This window comes from Cordyceps fumosorosea (assembly GCF_001636725.1).
Source record: "Cordyceps fumosorosea ARSEF 2679 chromosome Unknown scaffold_27, whole genome shotgun sequence".
Classification (NCBI taxonomy): Eukaryota; Fungi; Ascomycota; class Sordariomycetes; order Hypocreales; family Cordycipitaceae; genus Cordyceps; species Cordyceps fumosorosea.
In genome coordinates, this window is record NW_017387327.1 from 215855 (window position 1) to 235035 (window position 19181).

Genomic DNA, 19181 nt, shown 5'->3' on the forward strand with positions numbered 1-19181 from the left:
AAATTTAGACGACGGAGACCTTCCAGCTTCCAACTAGATTCATTCAGTAATCCATCCATCACCCGTCGCCTCTCACACATTTTCACGGTCCCTCGCACCGATACACATCCATCTTGGCACGACGATGCCTTTAATTCTTCACAATGTCCCCGACGAGGAGCGCTACGTCGGCGACGACGGCCTAACGCGCCCTTATGCCATGATCTTTGGCCAGTATGTCCGCCAGCTCTACCCATCAAGTATCATCGCTAACATCGACGCGGCAGGAACGAAGGCGGTCCCGCGACGGGTATGCGTGCGCGACGAGCGGTAGCGGAAACAGGTTCCTTTGGCAAGTCGACGCGGCGCTCGCGCTCTCGCACCGGCACACCTGCCAGAGGCGCCAAGGAGAATCCGACGCTCGCCGCGGCCGACAAAGTCTTCGGCGACTGGCTATCGAAGCAGAATAACAAAGAGAGCAGCAGCAACGGAAACAACAATAACTCAGCCGGCGGTGGCGGCAGCTCCGCCGCAGCCCGAAAATCAAGCCAGCAGGAGGACGCGGTGCCGCAGCGCGGCGCGGCGCAGTCGACGCCCGTCGAGCTCGTCCTCCGGGGGTACCGCTCCGCGGCGCAGCAGTACGCGGCCATCTGCCACTACGAGGAGCTGGCCGGGTCGGTGCTCGAGGACTACCCGCGGGACCCGCCGACGGCGCAGCGGCGGTACAAGTCGGACCTGCGCGACCCCGCGTACACGCGTCGGCGGCGGCACCTGACGCCCGACGAGCGCGCGCTGGTCAACCGCGCCGACGGCGGCGACCACTGGGTCAAGGTGACGTTTGAGAGCGCCGAGGCAGCCAACGCCGCCCTCTACGCGAGCCCCCAGCGCATCCTCGGCCACCTCGTCCACGCCGAGCCCTACCGCGGCCTGCCGCTCGCCCGCGACGAGGCCTGCCCCGACACGGGCGACCAGCCCTTCTTCGCCGCTGGTGGGGATCTTCCTGGCGTCGGTGGCCTGACTAGGTCCCAGAGCGTCCCCGCCAACGTCGGCGACGCTGCCGGCGGCATCCGACGCGCCGGAGGCCTGCCGCAGTCGTTTGGCAGCCGGCTGCTTGACCTCAGCACCGCGACGCCCGACTCCCGCCGGACCAGCGAGACCCTCGACACCGCCACGCTCTCGACGTCCCGGGCGTCGACGTCCACGCTCATCGACCCCTTTGGCGCCCACGCCGTCTTCACCCCCGTGACGGAGCAGCCACCGATCGAGATCCCGCCCGAGGACAGCATCTTCTGCCGCCGGATACCCACCGCGCGCCGCGCCCGCCTGCTGCCCGCTGAGCAGGCGCTGCTGCCGCAGCAGTCGGTCGTGCAGCGCCTCGTCGCCGCGGTGCCGTTCATCAACTGGTTCGGCGGCAGCATGATCGGCAACGAGCTGCCGCGCACCGAGGCGGGCGAGTTCGACTGGAACCGCGCGAGCCTGTACTGGAAGTTCATCTGGTGGCTGGACGCCACCTTTGGCCTGTTCCGCGGCGACGTCTACAGTGTCGACAAGGACGAGTAAGGGAGGGGAAGCGTGCATTTTCAGCGGTTCGTGGCCCTCCGGGTGGTTTGCATTCACGGCGACAAAGTCAACATAACTTTTTTAGATTGTTTTTTTCTGCATGCGCATGGTGGTCAGGGATGGATAACGAGGGATTGAGGACTGCATTAGGCGTTTGTTGTATTATCTCTGTTCTATATTGCTAGATGAGTGGGCTTCATCTCTTTTCCTCTGCGGCAGTGTTTTGCCACAAAACACACAACAAGAATGTCAACCTTTTTGCGCACGTTTTGCGCAACTTAATCACAGCGAAAGCAGTCGCATTAATTCTATGGTGTACATGTAGTAAAAACTCTAGTACTAACTATACAAGATGTAAGAAAAGGTCGCCCATCAATGTCTTCAAGTCCCCGCGTGAAGACATGATGCAAATAGTAAATCAGACGAAAAAGGCCAGCTCCCGAAAATCATGAAAAGAGTGAGACACAAAACTGAACAAGTGCAATATGCCAGTAGCTCATCGAACGTGCAACACTTGCAGGTGAGCAATGGCGCTGAAATAACAGAAAACAGAACCAAAACAGAAGCACAGTGGTGGGTTTGAAAGTAAGATGCAGACTTGGAGTTTCCCACCTCCGATGAGACGATAATTTGTGACGCTCAAGAGCCCCATCCACTTCCAGGGGAGCTTTCATATGCCAGGATGTTTCCATTGTCTCGAGGCTCCGGTGTTCTCGACCCCGATCGCCTCCCACGGGAGTCGCTGTCGCTCTGTTCCTCATCTTTAGACGAGTCAGCCACGGGTGTGGCGGCGGTCGTTGCACCACCATTCTCACCAGGCACGCTGCCGTCCTCACCGGTTTCCTGCTGCTGCTGCGTATCACTGTTGGTGAACGCGCCCAGTGAGTCCTCCGTAATCTCCATGGGGGCTCGACGGATGGGCTGTGGCGAAAACGGGCGCGCGTTGCGCGGCTTGTTGAAGTCGGCCGGCGCTTCGGCCTCGGCAGCAGCGGCTGGGCGCGCATCCGAGGCCAGCGCCGTCAGAGACTGGTACCGGTCCGGGTCGGTGAGGAGGCTGTCGCTCCTAGCGTGGCCGCCCGCGCGCGAACCCGAGTCTGATCCGGCCGCGTCCGCCAAGATGCTCTTTGGCGGAAGGATGGAGAAGAGCTTGACGCCGTCACTTCCGCTGCCACCGCCACCACCGCCTGCGTAGCCCGCGTGCGCGTCCGCCGCGAACAGGTCCTGGCCCTTCTCCAGCAGGTCCTCCAGCCCACCACCGGTCCAGCCCTTCTTGGCGAGGCTTTCGAAAATGTCCACCTCTGCGCGGACAAGGCTGCAGCTGGCGTCGACGATGCGGGCGCTCGTCTCCTGGCTCTCGCGCAGCATGGTGCGGGCGTGGTCGGCATGCAGCGTGGACATGCCGTCGAGCTTGCCGGTGAGCTCGACGAGGTGGGCGCGGAAGCGGGCGACGTCGCGGCGGCGCTGGCGGTGCAGCCGCAGGCCGTCCTTCTCGAGGCGGCGCACCTCGCGCGCCTGCGCCGTGATCTGCTGCTGGTAGGTGGCCTCCTCGTCGTCGATGACGGAGCGCCACCGGTCGAGGTCGTGCAGCAGCGGCACCTCGAAGGAGCGGTACACCGTCTCGGAGAGGATCTGCTGGTGGTTGGCGACGAGGTGCTGCAGGCCCGAGGCGGCCATGAGCGTGTCGGCGGTGCAGGTGCCGCGCGTCGCGACGAAGCTGGCCGTCATGCTGGCGACGCCGCCGGCCCCGGCCCCGGCTGCGGTTCTCCCCCCGGCACGGCTACCACCGATGGGCTCGGCACGGGCCTCTTTGAGGCGCGCGCACGACTCAAGCGCCGTGCCAAAGGCAGACGCCGCCGTCGAGAGCGTCGCTAGTGCCTGCCGGTACGCCTTGGCCGATGCGACGAGGTCCGCGTAGGCCGCCTGCGAGCGCTCTAGGTCTGCCTTGGTCAGCACCGCGTGCGCGGGCCGTGGCGGAGGTGGCAGCGGCAGGCCGTACTGCGATATGGGGTTGGCTGTGGACGCTATCGAGTAGACTGGCGATGAGGGCACTGGTGGGAGCTGCGACGGCGACGGCGACACCGGCCGCGACTCTTGGGCGGATGGCATCAAGGCACTGAGATCACCGGTCACGGTGAGCGGTTTGTGTTTGTTTTATATTGTAGTCTTCGTCTCGTCTCGTCCCAGCTCTGTCGTCGTTCGTCTCCCCTCCCGTCTCGGTCGCGGGCGTGGGGCCGGAAGTTCCTTTGTTTTGGTTGAGGGTGTTTTAATTGACAATGGGGCGACGTTTTTATGGAGCGAGGGGAATGCCCGTAGGATAGGTAGTAACCGCGAGTGTAGTGACAACCGCCCCTTTTGTTGTCACTGACAGCAGTTTGAATTTCGTAATCAGATGAAGTGCTTCAGAAAGGAACAATGTCCTTGTTTCCTTGAACAAAGACGTCAAGGGAATCGTTCAGCACCTTTGGCAAACTCCTGGACCGCGGATGGAATTTGGCCGTTGCTGTGGTTCTTGCGGGTCTGGAGGCGGTACGTCACCTGGTGGCTGCTACTGCATTAGTGGGAAGTCTTCGAAATGCAGGTGACTTGCATCCAAGACCAGCAGCATGCATGACATATATTGTCAATGAGAAAGGCCTATTTATGAAATAACGTATGATCTTCCTTTCTTTCTGGGTTTCCCCGCGTGCCGGTAGTTGAATTACCCCTGTTGTACTCTAAGGCACATGCAAATGGGCATGTCGCCAATACTATGCGAATAACCCTACCACCGGGCAAAAATTTGCTGTCTATGCCCCGAAGCAAAGGCAAAGGAGACGGTCCCAAGAGACGAAGAACAAAGGCAGAAATATACAGCTCGATACAAACCACCGACCCAAGTTATGCACTGCCCCAGGGGGTCCTAAAAATGAGGCTATCGCTTCCGGGTAGTCGTGGCATGTGCGAACTCACGAAAGCTTGAACAATCACTGGTACTTAGCCCAGGCGGGACTATTGGGTGATACATATAAAAACACTTGTCGAGTATAGCTCATTGTTACACTAGAAGTGACGGCATGTATAATTAGTGCCAACACGCCGCACAAATGGTCCCAATCATGGTGTATTAAGAATAAATCGAAACAAGCTCGCCAATATGAATCCAGCAACTATACCCGCTTGCAATGCTCCTGTAATGCAGTAAAAATCCATGCTCATTGTTTTAGAATTTTAATATCAAAATCACGACTCCATCCCAGGTCGACCGCCCTGCCCATCGGACCACACAGCCAAGAGCACGCACGATGCAAGAACGGCACGGCAATCTCCCCGTCCGCCCTGCTCAGAGGGATCAATCTCGCCGCGATGTGGCCTGGCTCGACGTCACGGCCACCGCCTGCCTGCAGCCAATAGCAAGTACGCAGGTCGCGCCATTCAACCCACTCGACGGCCGGCATCACCATGTGCTTTCGGCAAGTGCTGCACACAAGGCCACCCGAGTGCTTCTGTTCTCCTGCCAGTGTCACCAAATCGCGCAGTTGATACATCTCATCGGGAATGTACTGTGCCAGGCTCTCTGGCTTTGGGATGCGGTAGCAGGACCGAAGAGCCGCTTCGACTAGGCTGGGTACACGGCTCTGCTTCTCGGCAACCGCGTCGTCGCTGCCTTCAAGTATCACTTCCTCGCCGCTAGCTTCCAGCTCCTGTCTGGCGAACTCAACAGGGAGCTTCCCAGCGTCAAATGACAGCTTGAACTTCGATGTTTGTCGACCCTTCGAGGTCGTGAGCTGCAGTGGAGTCTGACCCAGGAATCTCGCCAGAACTGAAGGTCGCATTGAACCAATGGGCATGGTCACGACATAATCGTGAGCATCCATTTCACCATCGCCTGAAACATCACCAATTGCTCTGTCTGGTTGCGCAAATGGGTTTGGAAACAGCATCAACTTCTTCAAGCGCCCAGTGGGGCCGATGAGGTCCAAAAGTTGCAGCGGCAGTGTGCGTAGCTTATTCTGCGCAAGGTTGAGCTCTCTCAGATTGGTCAGCTTTGCGATGGATGCTGGAATATCCGAAAGCTTGTTGTCGCGAAGGCTTAGCACTGTGAGGAATGCTAGATCAAAGAGGCTTCCCGGCAAACGGCGCAGCCTGTTCCGTGCGAGGTAGATCTTGAGTTCTGGGTCTTTTTGCTCAAATGCGACGTCGCGAGCGACTTGCGGAATGCACGAGAGCTGCGCCAACGGCATTAGAGTCTCGTTGGAGATATCGTCCAGGCCCATGGACCAAAAGTCAATGGATTCGTTTCCCTGCTCCAGGCATTCGCGAATCTTCTCCTGAGCCACGAGCTCAGGCTCCGAAAATGTAGGAACTGGCGGACGCTCGATGCGCGGGAACTTGGAATGGATGGGTAGGTCAATCACGCCGGGTACACTCTCATTATCCGTTGCGCCATCGCTCCCCAGAAACACACCACTGTCCAGTTGTCGCCTCAAAGCTCGCTTGGGCCGCGGTAGAACCTGCTGGACCTCGCTGAAAGTTGAGTCCGAAGATGTCGGGAACTGCTGATACCAAGATCCAACGTATTTTCGCTTGCGGCGACCGCCAACGTAGTTGTCTAGGCCAGGATCGTCGTCGCTGGAGAACACCGCGGGGTCACTCGAGTTGTATAGACCTGGCGCTGTGGTGCCCGTGTTCGGATGCACTGGCCTCAAGCGCTTCCGGGAGCCCTTGGTGAAGGTTTCGGACTGCCCATTCCAGGAAACGGCCGGGAGCGCCGGGAGCGATGGTTCCTCTGCCATGGCCGCAAAAATATCCAAATTGCTTAAAATAGAGAGGTAAGGAAGTCAACCCTCCTGCTCCTTGTCAATATAATATTATACGTTGGGTGACGCGTTGAGACGCGATAAAGTGACCACGCGACGTAGCTCTGACTGCCCCACTACGATGCGGGGCTTCAACGGTGTCGACATTTCAGGGTCTTCGGGTTCCTGGTCGTGAACCTGCATTAATTTGGCTGTCGGACCTCCTTGGGTGCGTTGGACGCGACCGGAGCTTTATTCGTCTTGGGATATTCCAATAATTCGGGTGGACAGGAGCCCTGAATATTGCGACTGCATATCTGTAAGGTGAGCAACATCACTCCGAGGATCGGCAGCGAATGAGTGTCTTGGAAGGGGTTGTTTCATTGTGTCAAAACGCCATTCTATAATGCTTAATCCCAATCGTCGTCGTCGTCGTCGCCTCTGGACCGACCAGCAGTCCCCGTCTTGATGGTTTTGCTGCCTCCTGCAAGCCGCTCTTCTTCCGCATCCTCAGCAGCTTGCCGCCTCTTGATGATGCGCATGTCGGATTCCGGTACGGCGCCAACCTCCACCAGCATGTTGTCAATATTGCGCATTGTCGCGCGCACGCCGCCCATGGTCATGAGCGTGACGACCTGCTTCAAGATGTCGCCCTTGTTGTACACCAATATGGTGGGACAATTTCGATCGGGGTAGTTCTCGATGGCTTGGTTGGCTCGAATCTCGCAAAATTTGATGTCGCCGTATTCTTGCGCCGCCTGCCTCCAGAGGTCGGACAGCACCCGCGACTCAACGTTGGTGCCCATGCCCGAGGTGAGGTTGACAAAAACCGGACCCTTCTCAGAAGCTTCTGTGACCTCGCGCTGGTAATCTGGCTTCGATATCGGGTAAACGCTGCCGTGGATGGACTTCTTTTGCAAGCTGTTGAGCTCCGCCATGCGCTTTTTGCGATATTCTTCGAGGAAATCGTCGTCTTCTTCGTCTTCGAGCTCGTCGAGTTCATCTAGGTCTTTGCCTTCGAGTCTGTTCTCGTGTGCAAGTCGTCTGCCTTCGAGAATTGCTTCCTCGATCATCGGTGTAGGACTCGGCGGTTTTTCCGGAATGACTCCATGTTTACGAAGAATATCATTCCTTTTGCACCTGTTAGAGTGTATCGAATTGGAGCTTGTCGCATTTGCAAGAGCTTACCATTCTGTGTCTGCGTTGGGATCGTCGATTGGTACAGCGATTCTCTGTTCCGAAGGCGCTGCCATTGTGGTTGTTTATTTGGAGAGAGGCAGTAGTTTTTGTAAGAATCTGCTCTCTTGAATGAGGTTCGTTCAAAAAGCTGCAGCCTGGAGCTCACGTCACTGCCAAAGCTCTTCCCCTCGTTGTAGAGTTAGCCCCACCAAGAACTGAGAAGTCTTGGGTGCCTGGCAAAGCTGTCTCGCCGGAGCCAGGCTTGCACAATTTGCCCCATAAGTCCTTGCTGCATAAAATTTCCCAATCTCCGCCACGACGAGTAACCTAGGTGGGTCAATATGCCCAATCACTGGCGACAAAATCTCCGTCACGTGTGCGTGGGCAGCAAAACCCTATGACACTAATCTGCTTTGGACAAAATTTTGGACTGGAGGCGAACCAGAAGGCCCCCTTGAGTCCACTGAACTTTTCCTCGCTTAACTCTTCTCACCCATCTTGCGAGCCTCTGAATCGTCCTAGATTTCGTCAAGCATCTCGACCCTCGCAAGAACACCGATATTTTCTCGAGATAATCCGTCAAGATGGTAAGCGACTCTCCAGACCATGCGAATTATGGAACATGAACCCGGCCGGAAGGATGGAATGAACGGGCGAGAAGGGACGGAGGGGATGGACTCGAAAAACGGAAGCCGACTTGATCGCGAAACGTCACATTCGATACACACCTACGGCCCGACGACCATGCTCGATGCTGAGGGACACATGTTTCATGATTCAGCAAGGATTCTGCGCTTGGTTGGGGATAATTACTGATGGCCCGTCTAGGTTCTCGCCGTTGATCTTCTGAACCCCTCCGCGGCCACCGAGGCCAAGAAGCACAAGCTCAAGGTACGACGCAGACCGACAATGCACCGACAATCCCGACCACGACGAATTGGCTCCTAACATATATCTCTCTTCGCAGACTCTGGTCCCCGCCCCCCGATCCTTCTTCATGGACGTCAAGTGCCCCGGCTGCTTCGTCATCACCACCGTCTTCTCCCACGCTCAGACCGTCGTCATCTGCCAGGGCTGCACCACCGTCCTGTGCCAGCCTACCGGTGGCAAGGCCAGACTCACCGAGGGCTGCTCTTTCCGAAGAAAGTAAACGTGCTCGCATTTCGGGGGCATGTTTCTTTTCCTTGGGTAAATTGATGACTATTTATGGCACAAAACAACAATGGTGATTCATCTCGGATCTGCAAAAACAATCACATTTTCTCGCGGGCGATGGGGCGATAGACGACAATCTAGTCACCTGCGATCATAATCAATCTCTCTTTGCAGATAGAAGATGGGACACCCAGAACAAGGGGCGTTTGGGTTCTCCGGATATCTTGCATGGCACATCTTTCATCTCGTTTTTGCGACGTTAAAAAACACGGCCTTTTTTGTACCAAGGAAGTCGTTTCTTGAGGCAGGAACAATCAAAAAAGCACTGCATGGGTGGACAGCTGGAGAAAAAGCGTTCTTCACATTGAGTGTCTGGCGCCTGGGTTCATGACGGCCCTGCTTTTTGCACTGGATACGAGGACGTGGTACTGCTGATTTTGAGGATCGCTACATACCCGGGTGCAGTGTATTGTGGTAGAAGGGCACTGTGCTTTGCGAAATTCAAAATGTTTCCACGATTAAATCTGCAGACCCCATGTCTTCCTGTGATGGAGTGTATGTTGATTCTTTGTGTGACTGTATGACTATCGACGACTTAGATTCCAATTTTAGATGGAGGACGAGACATATCTTCACGTACAGTGACTTGCTCAGCATCGACAACTATGACCGCATTATGTTCATTCTCCCAACAAGACCAGGTAAACCTGCTATTCTTGCTGCCACTAAACCCATGACTCTCGTTGTTCTCATCATTCCCATCATTCTTTCACCTTGTATCTTATTTATATGTCTCTTCATTTTTGTGATTCTTATGATTTATGTATTTGTCTAGCCGCCTATCTATGCCTAATGTAGTCGAGCGGAAACCTGTTTCGTAGCGCCAATGGTGATAATTTTAACATAGAACTCTTGTAAAAGGTCACCTCATCTTGAAGTAGCCGGTCTATTGTTCTTGCAAAGACTCCAGTATTGGGGTCACAAAGTGGAAGGCTAGCTGAGGATGCATAAAACGAAGATACAAATTGCCCTTTCGGCGGTGATGCTAGCCCTCGAAAGGCAATTAGAACATGGTGAGGCAAAAAGGATGGTAAACTTTTTTTAACAGATAAACCTCGTTTATTAAATTGAGATTGGCTGCTACCCTCGTAAAATGTTTGGCAATATACTTTTCGGGATCGGTGATGCCTGCTTGCTCTTCAATGAGACACTACATTCGAGGTGCCAACATGAAATCGGCGAATCGTGCACATTCAGCAGCCTTGATCTAGGACATGGCCCTAATTGATGAAGATATCTCGATCAGCTCTTCTAGGAGTGTGTCATCTGCTTGGCGTGCTCGTGACGTCGTTTACACATGACTTGACAAGTGCTGGACCGTGTCATGTCCGCTGCCAGACCACGTAGGAGATTCCGCGAAACCACCCCGGTGCAACTTGGCCCCTTCAAAGGTCTCATCCGCTCCTCGACCCATCAGCCCTCCTCCATGTGCAATGACCATATCGCGCTGATGAAAGCAGTATCAATAGCAAGGGTATTGTTAGCCGTGTCCAAGCTAGCAGCTGCCTCCTCGGCACTTCGAGAGGAATGTCATGGCATCCTTTGAGGCCCTCTCGGTGACAGACAGGAGCCCCTGCGAATCAGTGACGGTGGTCAATCTCTGTTCTTCGGCCACCTTCTCAGGATGGAGCGGTGCGCTTAGGCCATTTACTTCTTCTACGCCAGTGCGGACTTTGACGACTCGGATGGTGGGAACATTTGCCTTGTGATGTTGAAGGCCGAAAAGCAGATCGCGATGGTGATGCCCCTAAGAAAAGGCCGTATAGCATAAAGGCGCTGGCTGGCTTGCTCCTCGTCGGCATCCACGCCACGCGACCGCGTGTACGTAACCCGCGTACACAGGTCGGCATTTTATGTCATCATGTAGTCAATCATCTCCCGTGAGCAGGTGTTTTTTAGGGGAGCCGGCATCTATCAGCGTCGCTCTTGTAGGGATGGGACTAGCGTATGTATGTGTGTAGGATAGAAGCCTACGGACTCATGGGCTGTGAGGGCTCAAGGTGGCGCTTCCGCTCGCTCAGTTGAAGAGGTGCTGAGAGATAGATATAGGGTATGTCAATTGGATATGGATTTAAAGCAGTAGGAAATATAGTTCCACTCCAGATTATACTCATGATAAAGAGAAGCCACGGGAGCGCACTTTTGGTGATTGATTTTGCTTGCTGGTGAGGAAGCTGGCGCATAGTGTAAACCCCAACTAGAGAGGTTCGCCAGCCCAATATCTGTTCACGCTGCTGGTGAAAATAGCATACTTTTTCCGTCGCCGTATTAAAGCGACCACATTCGCATATTCAGCATGAAACAAATACATACTCGGTTTCTTTGCTCGCTGACAATGAAACTCGTGATGATTGGAGGACAAGGGCCACTTTACGCGAAAAGTCGCGATGCGACGCGTCTCTGCCGCTGACGAATGGCCCCGCTTTTCTCACCCCAGCAACCAAGGTCTCCCTTTGTCGTACCTGGTAGCCGGTTTTTTGCCAGGTTCAGAGGACTGAAACCCTCGTCCTGCCAACTTGCCAGGTTTCTGCAGCTGTGACGCAACATCCCTCACTCTTTCACCCCTCTCAGACCATCTCCACTCCTCATTGCTGCTTTTCTTTTCTTCTTCATTAACAAGACTTGTGTTTCGGTTTGCGCGCAATTGAAGCTTCTATCCGGGAAGCTACACCACCCTTGAAACGCTTAATCGACGCATCGTTCCCTCTTACGAACGAATAATTTTCGCCGCCTGTTGCTGCAGGCCAGCTCCGACGACGCGTCAACCCGTCAGCTTTTCATCCCACCGCACTGCATCCACCCATCAACTCATCGAACCCAGGCACAATGTCCAGCACAGCCCGTGTGAAGCGCCCCTTTGCCGGCGCCTCGGCCGATCCGTCCCAGCGCCAAATCACTTCCTTCTTCGGGGCGCCGCAGTCCGGTGCCGCGCCGCACGCCGCCGAGTCCGCACGCCAGCAGCCCGTCCTACCGGCCAACGTCCAGTCGAACCTGCTAAGCGTCGGCATGCGCATCCGCAAGTCCGTCCCCGAGGGCTATAAGACCGAAGGCCACAGTGCCTTCAAGCTCTGGACCGACAACACGACCCCCGACGCCCGCAAGGTTCGCGCCAGCGCCAGGGTCGCCTCGCGCGAGCTCCTTCCATTCTGCGGCATCAACAAGGTCGGCGGGTTCGAGTCGCAGCCCGCCTTCCGGCCCGACGATGACGACGTGCCCGATGAGGATGCCGTTCCTGAGCTGACCATGTCCCAAGAGACGGTCGACGGCAGCGAGACTGCTACCCCTTCCCGCAAGCGCATCCTCGACGACGACGAGGACGCGCAGCAGCTCAACGGGGAGCTCAGCCCCGGCGGCCGCGTCAACGCTCGGCCCCTGGCCGTTCCCCGCTCTCGCATGAAGAAGGGCGCCGCAGCCTATCGAGGTGCTGGGCAGGAGAATGTAAAAGCCGATGGAGACTTTGAAGATGCCGAGTTTCTTGTCTTTGATGAAGAGCAAGACTTGAACATGGTAGTTTAGAGCCGCGACGACAACTGCATGGCGAGATGATGTACGCTACGTTGGGAACTGTGTAAGAGTGCGGACCTTCTTTTCTTGCAATTGCTTTCATTGGGATGGCGCACGGCGTTGGGACTCGCGAATCCGGAAGGGCTGCAGATATCATGCAGTGGCTATACCTTTTCGGCTTTCAGGTTTTCGTTTTTTAAAAATAGGCTTTGGCTTTTTCGCCAGGGTATCTTAGATAATTGACTTTCAAAACAAATTGATCAAGATGCGACAGCAGCAATGCACCAATGTGCAAACCCCCTCCCCCCATCCAATCTACATGCCGACGAAAGGCTCCCGGAACTCAAGCAAGTCTCTTTGCCCGTAAAACTCGCCTGCGACTGTAAGGATCATGTTGAGCGTGGCACGCATGTTCATCCGAGAACGCTCCCTAACAGCGTCAAACTGGTCTTCCTCTGCGTCGTCCTCACCATCCGTAGCTTGCTCTTCTAGCCGAGCAAGAATGGCAAGTTTGGCCGCTTCCAATGACCCGTTCTTCTCGGAGGAATGCCCCTCCTTGTCCTCATGAATCTCCCCTTCATCAGAATCCGACTCGAGGTCCATCGCCACGTCCTCTTCCTCCTCCGCCTTCTCGTCTTCTTTCGGCGACTCTTCCTCCTCTGCCTTGGCCGCTCCCTCCCCCGCGCACTCTTCTGGCTTTTCACTTGCCTCTGTGTTTGGCGAACCAGCCTCTCCCCGGCCGGACGGCGGCTCGTCCGCGACGACCTCTTCATCGCTGCTGCTGGCGTCGACGGCGTCGTTAACCCCCAGGCCGCCCTCCGCGAGCTCTTCGCGGAGCACCGCCATTTCCGACAGGCTCCTGCCGAGCAGCACGGCCCTCCGACCGAGGTCCCGCACCCACCCGACCTCCGAGTGGTTGAGCTCCCCGCGCTCGGGCAGCCGGGCCAGCAGGGCCCAAATCCAGCGGCTGGTGCGCTCGGGCACCGGGTAGCCCTGGCGCAGGAACTTGCCCCCGAGCAGGATGCGCAGTATCCGGATGATGGTGTCCTTGGACATGAGGGACACTTGGAGTGGGGTGGGATCGGTGTTGCGGAGGAGCGGAGGCCAGATCTTGACGGCCGTCGAGCCTGGGCCGAGGGCGGTGGCGTATGTGGGCTGCGAAGATACGGCCGAGTTTGGGGGAGGTTTGTTGAGAATTACTCGCAGGCGGAGATATTGATGCATGATGGCGCCAAAGTATGCGTCCGTTACGGCGGATTGCGAAACCTCTCCGTCTTCGTCTTCCGTCTCGTCCCAGTCATCACTTCCCTCGCCCTCCCAGTCGTCGTCTCGACCGATATATGCGCCGTCTTCGTAGAAGCCTCTGGTGTCGCTAACGCCAGTATTGTATATGCTTCTATCAACTTGGTCGTCATCATCGTCGTCTGAACTCCTACGTTTGACGAGGTCGCGGGGAAGTTGCGGACCGATTGGCTGTTTAGGCGCTGCAAGAACGTGCGGTATTCCAGAGGCTTGGGTCCTAAAAGTTATGCCACCACATTAGCGGAAGGCATGGAGGAGGCGCACTGCAAGGCAGGTACTTACCTCACGGACATGAGATATGCCATGGCGTCCTTGTCATCCTCGAAATCCGATTCTTCACCAACGGGAATCGTTGTAGCATTGTGATAGTTGGCGAAGACATATTTCTGGCCAGAGTTGGGGTCTACGGAGAAGCTCTGTTTCGGTCGCGACGTGCGCGCGCGTTTGCTGTCTGGCTCTGAGGACTCCGTATCGTCCACATCTTGGTAGTCGCGCTTGAAAGACATAAATTCGATTGTCGAAGCAAACAATCGCAGAATTTGCCAGCCGAAAGAATGGCTGATTGCTGGGTGTTGCAAACTTTAGGAGCTGGCTGCCTAACGTGGAGCACACAAGATGCAGGACCATTTGGTGGCACACATCTTAAAAGATACCTACAGGGTAGGTAGCTCAGCGCCTTTTGCCTTGGCACGGTGATCATTCTAAACCTATTTTCCTACAGGACTTTTCTATAAAAAGCTTTTTGTTTAGAACTACTACATGAATGAAGGCAAAGCACGACTTAAAGCTGCTCATAGCAAATTTGGTGTAGTATATTTGAGTTGGGAAAACTAGAGGTCCGTCCTGCCTCTCTCCCTTTGCCTTGATCTCTTTTCAAGATAATTTGTTCTACTGTAGGGAAGTTGTCTGGAATATCCTGCAATCAGCCTCACTTGACCACGAAACAGCTGTATCGTCCTAAATCGCCATGAATGTAAGCTCCCGTATTGGTTGACCTCATAGTTTGGCCAAGTCCAACGTAACCAAAGTCATTAGGCGAACTTTGCGTACAAAGCGCTGCCAAGCGAGAGCCCAGTCTCTGAAGATGAGTTTTTCAAGCAACCTCACGGTGAGTCTGGGGATCCAGAGCTCCAGCTACAGCCTGACCAATGACTAAGTGTGTACTGCAGAGAGACCTTGCGGCAACAGGGTCATAGTCGCAAATCTGGCCTTGTTCTTGTCATCGCTCGTCTGCTTGGGCTTTTCTATTCTGTTGAGCAGGCCAAGAACGATTGACTCTCGAGAACTTCTGCGACAGACGACCTTCTACTGTGTGTGCAGCTCACAGCCTTGCAGAGAGACGGCTTCATTGACTGTCAACCAACTGTGCAGCGCCCTTGATCGAAACCATGTCTCCGACCTTTGCGGCCACGCATCTCGCCTCGGACCCGATACTGGCGAGCGAGTCCATCCTCCGCCAGCCCCCGAGCCCCGTAGTTGACGCGTACTGGAACCGCATATCGGATTCAGGCATGATGCCCATCACCAAGAGGCAAGTCCGCGAGGGTCAAGAAAGGACCCCTCCACAGTGGTCAAGGCGGCCCCAGGCTGGGACATGGGCGACGACGCCTACCTCGTGCAGCTAGACGGCCTGCACCTGCTGCACTGTCTGAACTCGATGCAGCAGAGCCTGCACCACAACCTCGCCTATTATTATAGGGATTGGCAGCCGCCGGCGTACGCGGCGCACCTATCGCACTGCCAGGAGGCGCTGGCGCGGTGGCTGATGTGCCGCCCGAGTATGGACCTGATTAAGTTCGACTGGGTGGAGGATCACTCGCGGCCGTTCCTGGACTTTGAAATCACGCGGAGATGTATGGACTTTGAGGCCTTGCTGGCCTGACAGGAGGAGCACCGCCTGCCGGAGGCGTGGCTGCAGTGGCAGGTCATGGAGCGGCCGATGGGGATGTTGCCGCAGAAGTCGCCGATTCTCGATCAAGAAGCACGGATGGTCGGGTGGGTTAGCCTGCCAGACACCTTCAAGGATCCGGGAATGCCAAAGTGCGACTGCGAAGGCCGGCCAACGGAGTTGCCGTGGTTGGTAGGTAGACGTAGTCCAAAGGAATCGCTAGGGACTTTTGGAGCACCCGAGCCTGATTATTACCAGCGAGCTGTATTTAATCTGTATGGGTTTGCATATTAGTTATCGAGGAACGGAAACGGGCGTGTTTTATGGAAACTTGAAACTCTCATCCGCAGCTTCTGCAAGCCACAGAGGCCTCATACATAGGCTGATGCATCTTCAGTTGACTCTCAGTGATTGCCCTGCAACTCCACAGTCCGATGTCTAACCAATCCGATCTTCACCGTCTTCATCTCGCTTGAAACAGATAAAGAGGCTTGATCCTCCCGCTGGGCAGCCGAGACCATTTGCTTCCTGCTTCTCGTCATTTTCCCATGGACCTCCCCCGCGCGGATCAACGGGCGGATTGGCTGCCCCTGCCGGCCGTTGCTGGCGGGACCGCCCTCTTCGCCCTGTCCGTGCTGGCTCTCTGCTCTGTTGGACCTCTGTATCGGAGATGTCACCGATCGGAACTTCCATACCAAGACCAAGATGGATCTGCAACGGCCGAGTCGGAGAGAGAAGCGCAGACAGCGGGGAGAAATGCTAGCTCTAATCGTCAGCTCCGTGGGGCTCGCCGCCAGTGCCAGTGCCAGTGCCAAAGGGGGATTAAAAGGATGACGAGAATCTCGACTTGAACTTGACAGAGAGGTGGTGGATTTTATTCTCCTTGTGGTTCAATGCCATTCCTTTACCCCCCCACTCTCATCCAAATCATGTCTAACACCTCGCTAGGTCCTGATTTCGATTCAGGTAGCCTCCACCTACTTCGCCAAGGCCTGCTCTGAGCGCTATAGATGAGCGTGCGCAACAGTGCTGAGTTCCGCCATCGCCCTCATCCACGCCCTATACGCGGCTTCTACCAAGGAGACTGGCCTTGATCCTCACGAGTTGGCCAAAATCAGTAGTCTGGCAGTGCTTGCCATTACGCTGTCATGTGTGCCGAGCAAACCCCAGGTCTACCAGCAAAATTCTGCAGTTGTGAATCGCAATGGCGCCTGCCTCTTGTCATGGATCACCTTCTCGCATGGCTTCCTGCATCAAAAGTCTACCGATCGCCTCCCGCAAGACCTCAGTCTAGACCATGTTCCCGCTGTAGACTCTTCGTTTCGCACCCAAACTCTGAGTCGGCGATTCGGTCATGTCAAACCCGGTGATAGAATCTGGCTTCGCTTGCTTCGATTCTGCAAAGGCCTTCTTGTACTCCAGTGGTCGTTTGTGCTGCTCAAGGCCATGGCTGAGTTCGGAAGCCGGTATGCACTGTTCAATCTGCTTCAAGGCATGGAAAGAAATGATGAGCCAGGCAACAAGTCTGAACTCTGGAAATGGGTCGGCTTTTTGCTTCTGGGCATGCTATCAGCTGCAGTCGCAGATACGTGGCTATACTGGGTCACTACTGGTGTGCTGCATTCGACGGTCGTCTCGGCACTCGACGCATTGGTAATGGGGAAAATGATGCGGAGAGAAAATACGAACGATTCCAGCGAGAAGCCCGATAAATCGTCCGGTGGCGGGGAGATGTTCAGAGATACATACGTATGCAGGCGGCCTCGTGTTCCGAGTATCGCCACCCTTCTAACAAGTTTCCCAGATACTCCATCGCGAAAGCCGTCTTGGATAACTACCAGTTCCCTTTGGCCGTACTGAAAATATTCCTCGACATTTCTTATCTTTCCCGTCTGCTCAGCGTGAGAAGCCTCCTCATCGGCAGCTTCTTCCCTGTCGCTACCACACTTCCAAACGCTTCAAAGAGGTCAAGTCGCATCACAACGCAAAAGCACCAACTCTACCATCGAAATGCTCCAGACGCTCCACCTTATCCGTCTCTCATCCCTGGAGAACTTCTGGAATCGTAGGCTCCTCGACTCCATCGCGGACATGTAGCGCCATCGCTGGGCGACCACCGTCGCTCTGGAGAAGCTCAACCTTGTCTCCAATCTCGGCCCTATTCTTCTGGCTTCCGTTGCCATATCGGTCCATGCACCTGAAAGCGGCCAACTGAGTCCTTCCGTGGCGTTTACAGCACTGAGCTTCTTTAGCAACCTGCAAGGCATCTTCGCAGAGCTTCCTGCCAAGGCCGCGACACTTCACAAGTCGTGCATAAGCATCTAGGAGCTGCAACCGTTCAATGACCAGCCGGACCAGATCAAATCAGCAGTTGTCACCAACCAGGTTTTTTTGGAAGCGGCCTCTTTGGCGTGGCCAGGACAAACTGGCAGCGACAATAAGGCGGCGCCCTTTGAGCTTACGAATGTTGACCTCTGCTTTCCGAAATCCGAACTTAGCGTTATTGTAGGGCCGACCGGGTCTGGAAAAAGCCTTTTATTTTCTGCGATGCTCGATGAGGCTTCCATTACTTCTGGGCGGCTGGGGAGACCCAGCGTTGGCGAAGCTGTTCAGGATGGCCTAGTACCAGGGTCGACTGCCTACGTTGCGCAGCCGCCGTGGACTGACAACTGCTCAATCAGAGACAACATCGTGTTTGGATTTTCCTTTGAACAGGAACGCTATGAGGGAGTTCTAAAAGCTTGTGCTCTCAACCAAGATTTCGAGTTCCTCGCAGATGGCGACGCAACCATCGCAGGTGCCGGGGGTTCCTCCTTGAGCGGCGGCCAGAAGTGGCGCGTGGCTCTGGCAAGAGCCTTATACTCCTTAGGAGAAATTGTAATTCTTGAAGACGTTCTCGGAGCGGTCGATACACCGATAGCGAGTTGGATCTGCAGTCACGCGCTCACAGGTGACGTCGCGGCAGGGAGGACCGTCATTCTCGCCACGCACCGTCCTGAGTTCTGCATCGAGGCGGCCCGATACGTCGTCACCGTCGAAAACGGAACTGCTGTTGGCAATTCTTAAGTTCCCGACTTTTCAAAGATGAAGCTTTCGGCAGCTGTGTCTCCAGATGCGCACACTACCAAGGCCAAAGAAACTCCTACCAAGCCACCTGGCGAGAAGAGCTCCAAGAAGCCACAGCCGCAAACTCAGGCTGTGCCAGCGACGACTCAAATCCTCATGCATTACTTGAGTGTGTCCGGCGTGCGACTTTATCTGGCCGGTGCTTTCATCACAGTATGCTACCAATGCTTGAATGCGGCGCATTCGTGGTGGCTGACACAGTGGACATCGGATGACAGCAGCAATTCGGCCCCGAGCACAGCCGCCCTCTGGAACGTGTCGCTCTACCTTTTAATCACCATCTTTAATGTCGTGTCTCTCGCTTCTCAAGCTCTGGTGTTCGCTACGGTCGGGATGGCTGCCTCGAGGGCTATCTACGGGAGCTTGATCCGAAGCGTCTTGACAGCCACTGTATCCTGGATCGACTCGACCCCCTTTGGACGGCTTTATCAGATAATTGATACGGATATGCATCTAATTGATGACCTGATTGCACCTGCATTCAATGGCATCCTAGGCACAGTTATCAATCTTGGAAACATCATTGCGGTCAGGTACGATAGCCCGAGGACCTCACTTTTAACCATGTTAAGCTGACCGGTGACCGCAGTCTCTACTCCAATCGTTTTACAGCCATCAGCGCGGTTGCAATATTAGTGGTGTATGCGTAAATA

At 55.4% G+C, this 19181-nt stretch overlaps 9 protein-coding genes across 9 annotated transcripts; 6 read left to right on the forward strand and 3 right to left on the reverse strand.

Moving 5' to 3' along the window:
• Nucleotides 1-124: 124 nt before the first annotated feature.
• Nucleotides 125-1539, forward strand: ISF_08192 (hypothetical protein; the record flags this gene model as incomplete). The annotated part of the gene is made up of 2 exons (XM_018851795.1): nt 125-213; nt 267-1539. 2 exons carry the CDS (start codon nt 125-127, stop codon nt 1537-1539), a joined length of 1362 nt encoding a protein of 453 aa, XP_018701065.1.
• A 639-nt stretch (nt 1540-2178) lies between these two features.
• Nucleotides 2179-6311, reverse strand: ISF_08193 (Leucine Rich Repeat domain protein; the record flags this gene model as incomplete). Its single annotated transcript, XM_018851796.1, has 2 exons — nt 2179-3629; nt 4820-6311. 2 exons carry the CDS (start codon nt 6309-6311, stop codon nt 2179-2181), a joined length of 2943 nt encoding a protein of 980 aa, XP_018701066.1.
• Nucleotides 6312-6724: 413 nt separating this feature from the next.
• On the reverse strand, nt 6725-7567 carry ISF_08194 (Phosducin family protein; the record flags this gene model as incomplete). The annotated part of the gene is made up of 2 exons (XM_018851797.1): nt 6725-7454; nt 7503-7567. The coding sequence occupies 2 exons, from the start codon at nt 7565-7567 to the stop codon at nt 6725-6727; spliced, it is 795 nt and encodes a 264-aa protein (XP_018701067.1).
• Nucleotides 7568-8077: 510 nt separating this feature from the next.
• ISF_08195 (Ribosomal protein S27e) lies at nt 8078-8643 on the forward strand (the record flags this gene model as incomplete). Its single annotated transcript, XM_018851798.1, has 3 exons — nt 8078-8080; nt 8322-8384; nt 8461-8643. The coding sequence occupies 3 exons, from the start codon at nt 8078-8080 to the stop codon at nt 8641-8643; spliced, it is 249 nt and encodes an 82-aa protein (XP_018701068.1).
• A 2891-nt stretch (nt 8644-11534) lies between these two features.
• ISF_08196 (Ribonucleotide reductase inhibitor) lies at nt 11535-12224 on the forward strand (the record flags this gene model as incomplete). The annotated part of the gene is made up of 1 exon (XM_018851799.1): nt 11535-12224. The coding sequence occupies one exon, from the start codon at nt 11535-11537 to the stop codon at nt 12222-12224; it is 690 nt and encodes a 229-aa protein (XP_018701069.1).
• A 303-nt stretch (nt 12225-12527) lies between these two features.
• ISF_08197 (hypothetical protein) lies at nt 12528-14020 on the reverse strand (the record flags this gene model as incomplete). Its single annotated transcript, XM_018851800.1, has 2 exons — nt 12528-13731; nt 13797-14020. The coding sequence occupies 2 exons, from the start codon at nt 14018-14020 to the stop codon at nt 12528-12530; spliced, it is 1428 nt and encodes a 475-aa protein (XP_018701070.1).
• Nucleotides 14021-15108: 1088 nt separating this feature from the next.
• On the forward strand, nt 15109-15396 carry ISF_08198 (hypothetical protein; the record flags this gene model as incomplete). Its single annotated transcript, XM_018851801.1, has 1 exon — nt 15109-15396. One exon carries the CDS (start codon nt 15109-15111, stop codon nt 15394-15396), a length of 288 nt encoding a protein of 95 aa, XP_018701071.1.
• A 2553-nt stretch (nt 15397-17949) lies between these two features.
• On the forward strand, nt 17950-18468 carry ISF_08199 (ABC transporter-like protein; the record flags this gene model as incomplete). Its single annotated transcript, XM_018851802.1, has 1 exon — nt 17950-18468. The coding sequence occupies one exon, from the start codon at nt 17950-17952 to the stop codon at nt 18466-18468; it is 519 nt and encodes a 172-aa protein (XP_018701072.1).
• Nucleotides 18469-18486: 18 nt separating this feature from the next.
• Nucleotides 18487-19104, forward strand: ISF_08200 (ABC transporter, transmembrane domain, type 1; the record flags this gene model as incomplete). The annotated part of the gene is made up of 1 exon (XM_018851803.1): nt 18487-19104. The coding sequence occupies one exon, from the start codon at nt 18487-18489 to the stop codon at nt 19102-19104; it is 618 nt and encodes a 205-aa protein (XP_018701073.1).
• Between the last annotated feature and the right edge of the window lie 77 nt (nt 19105-19181).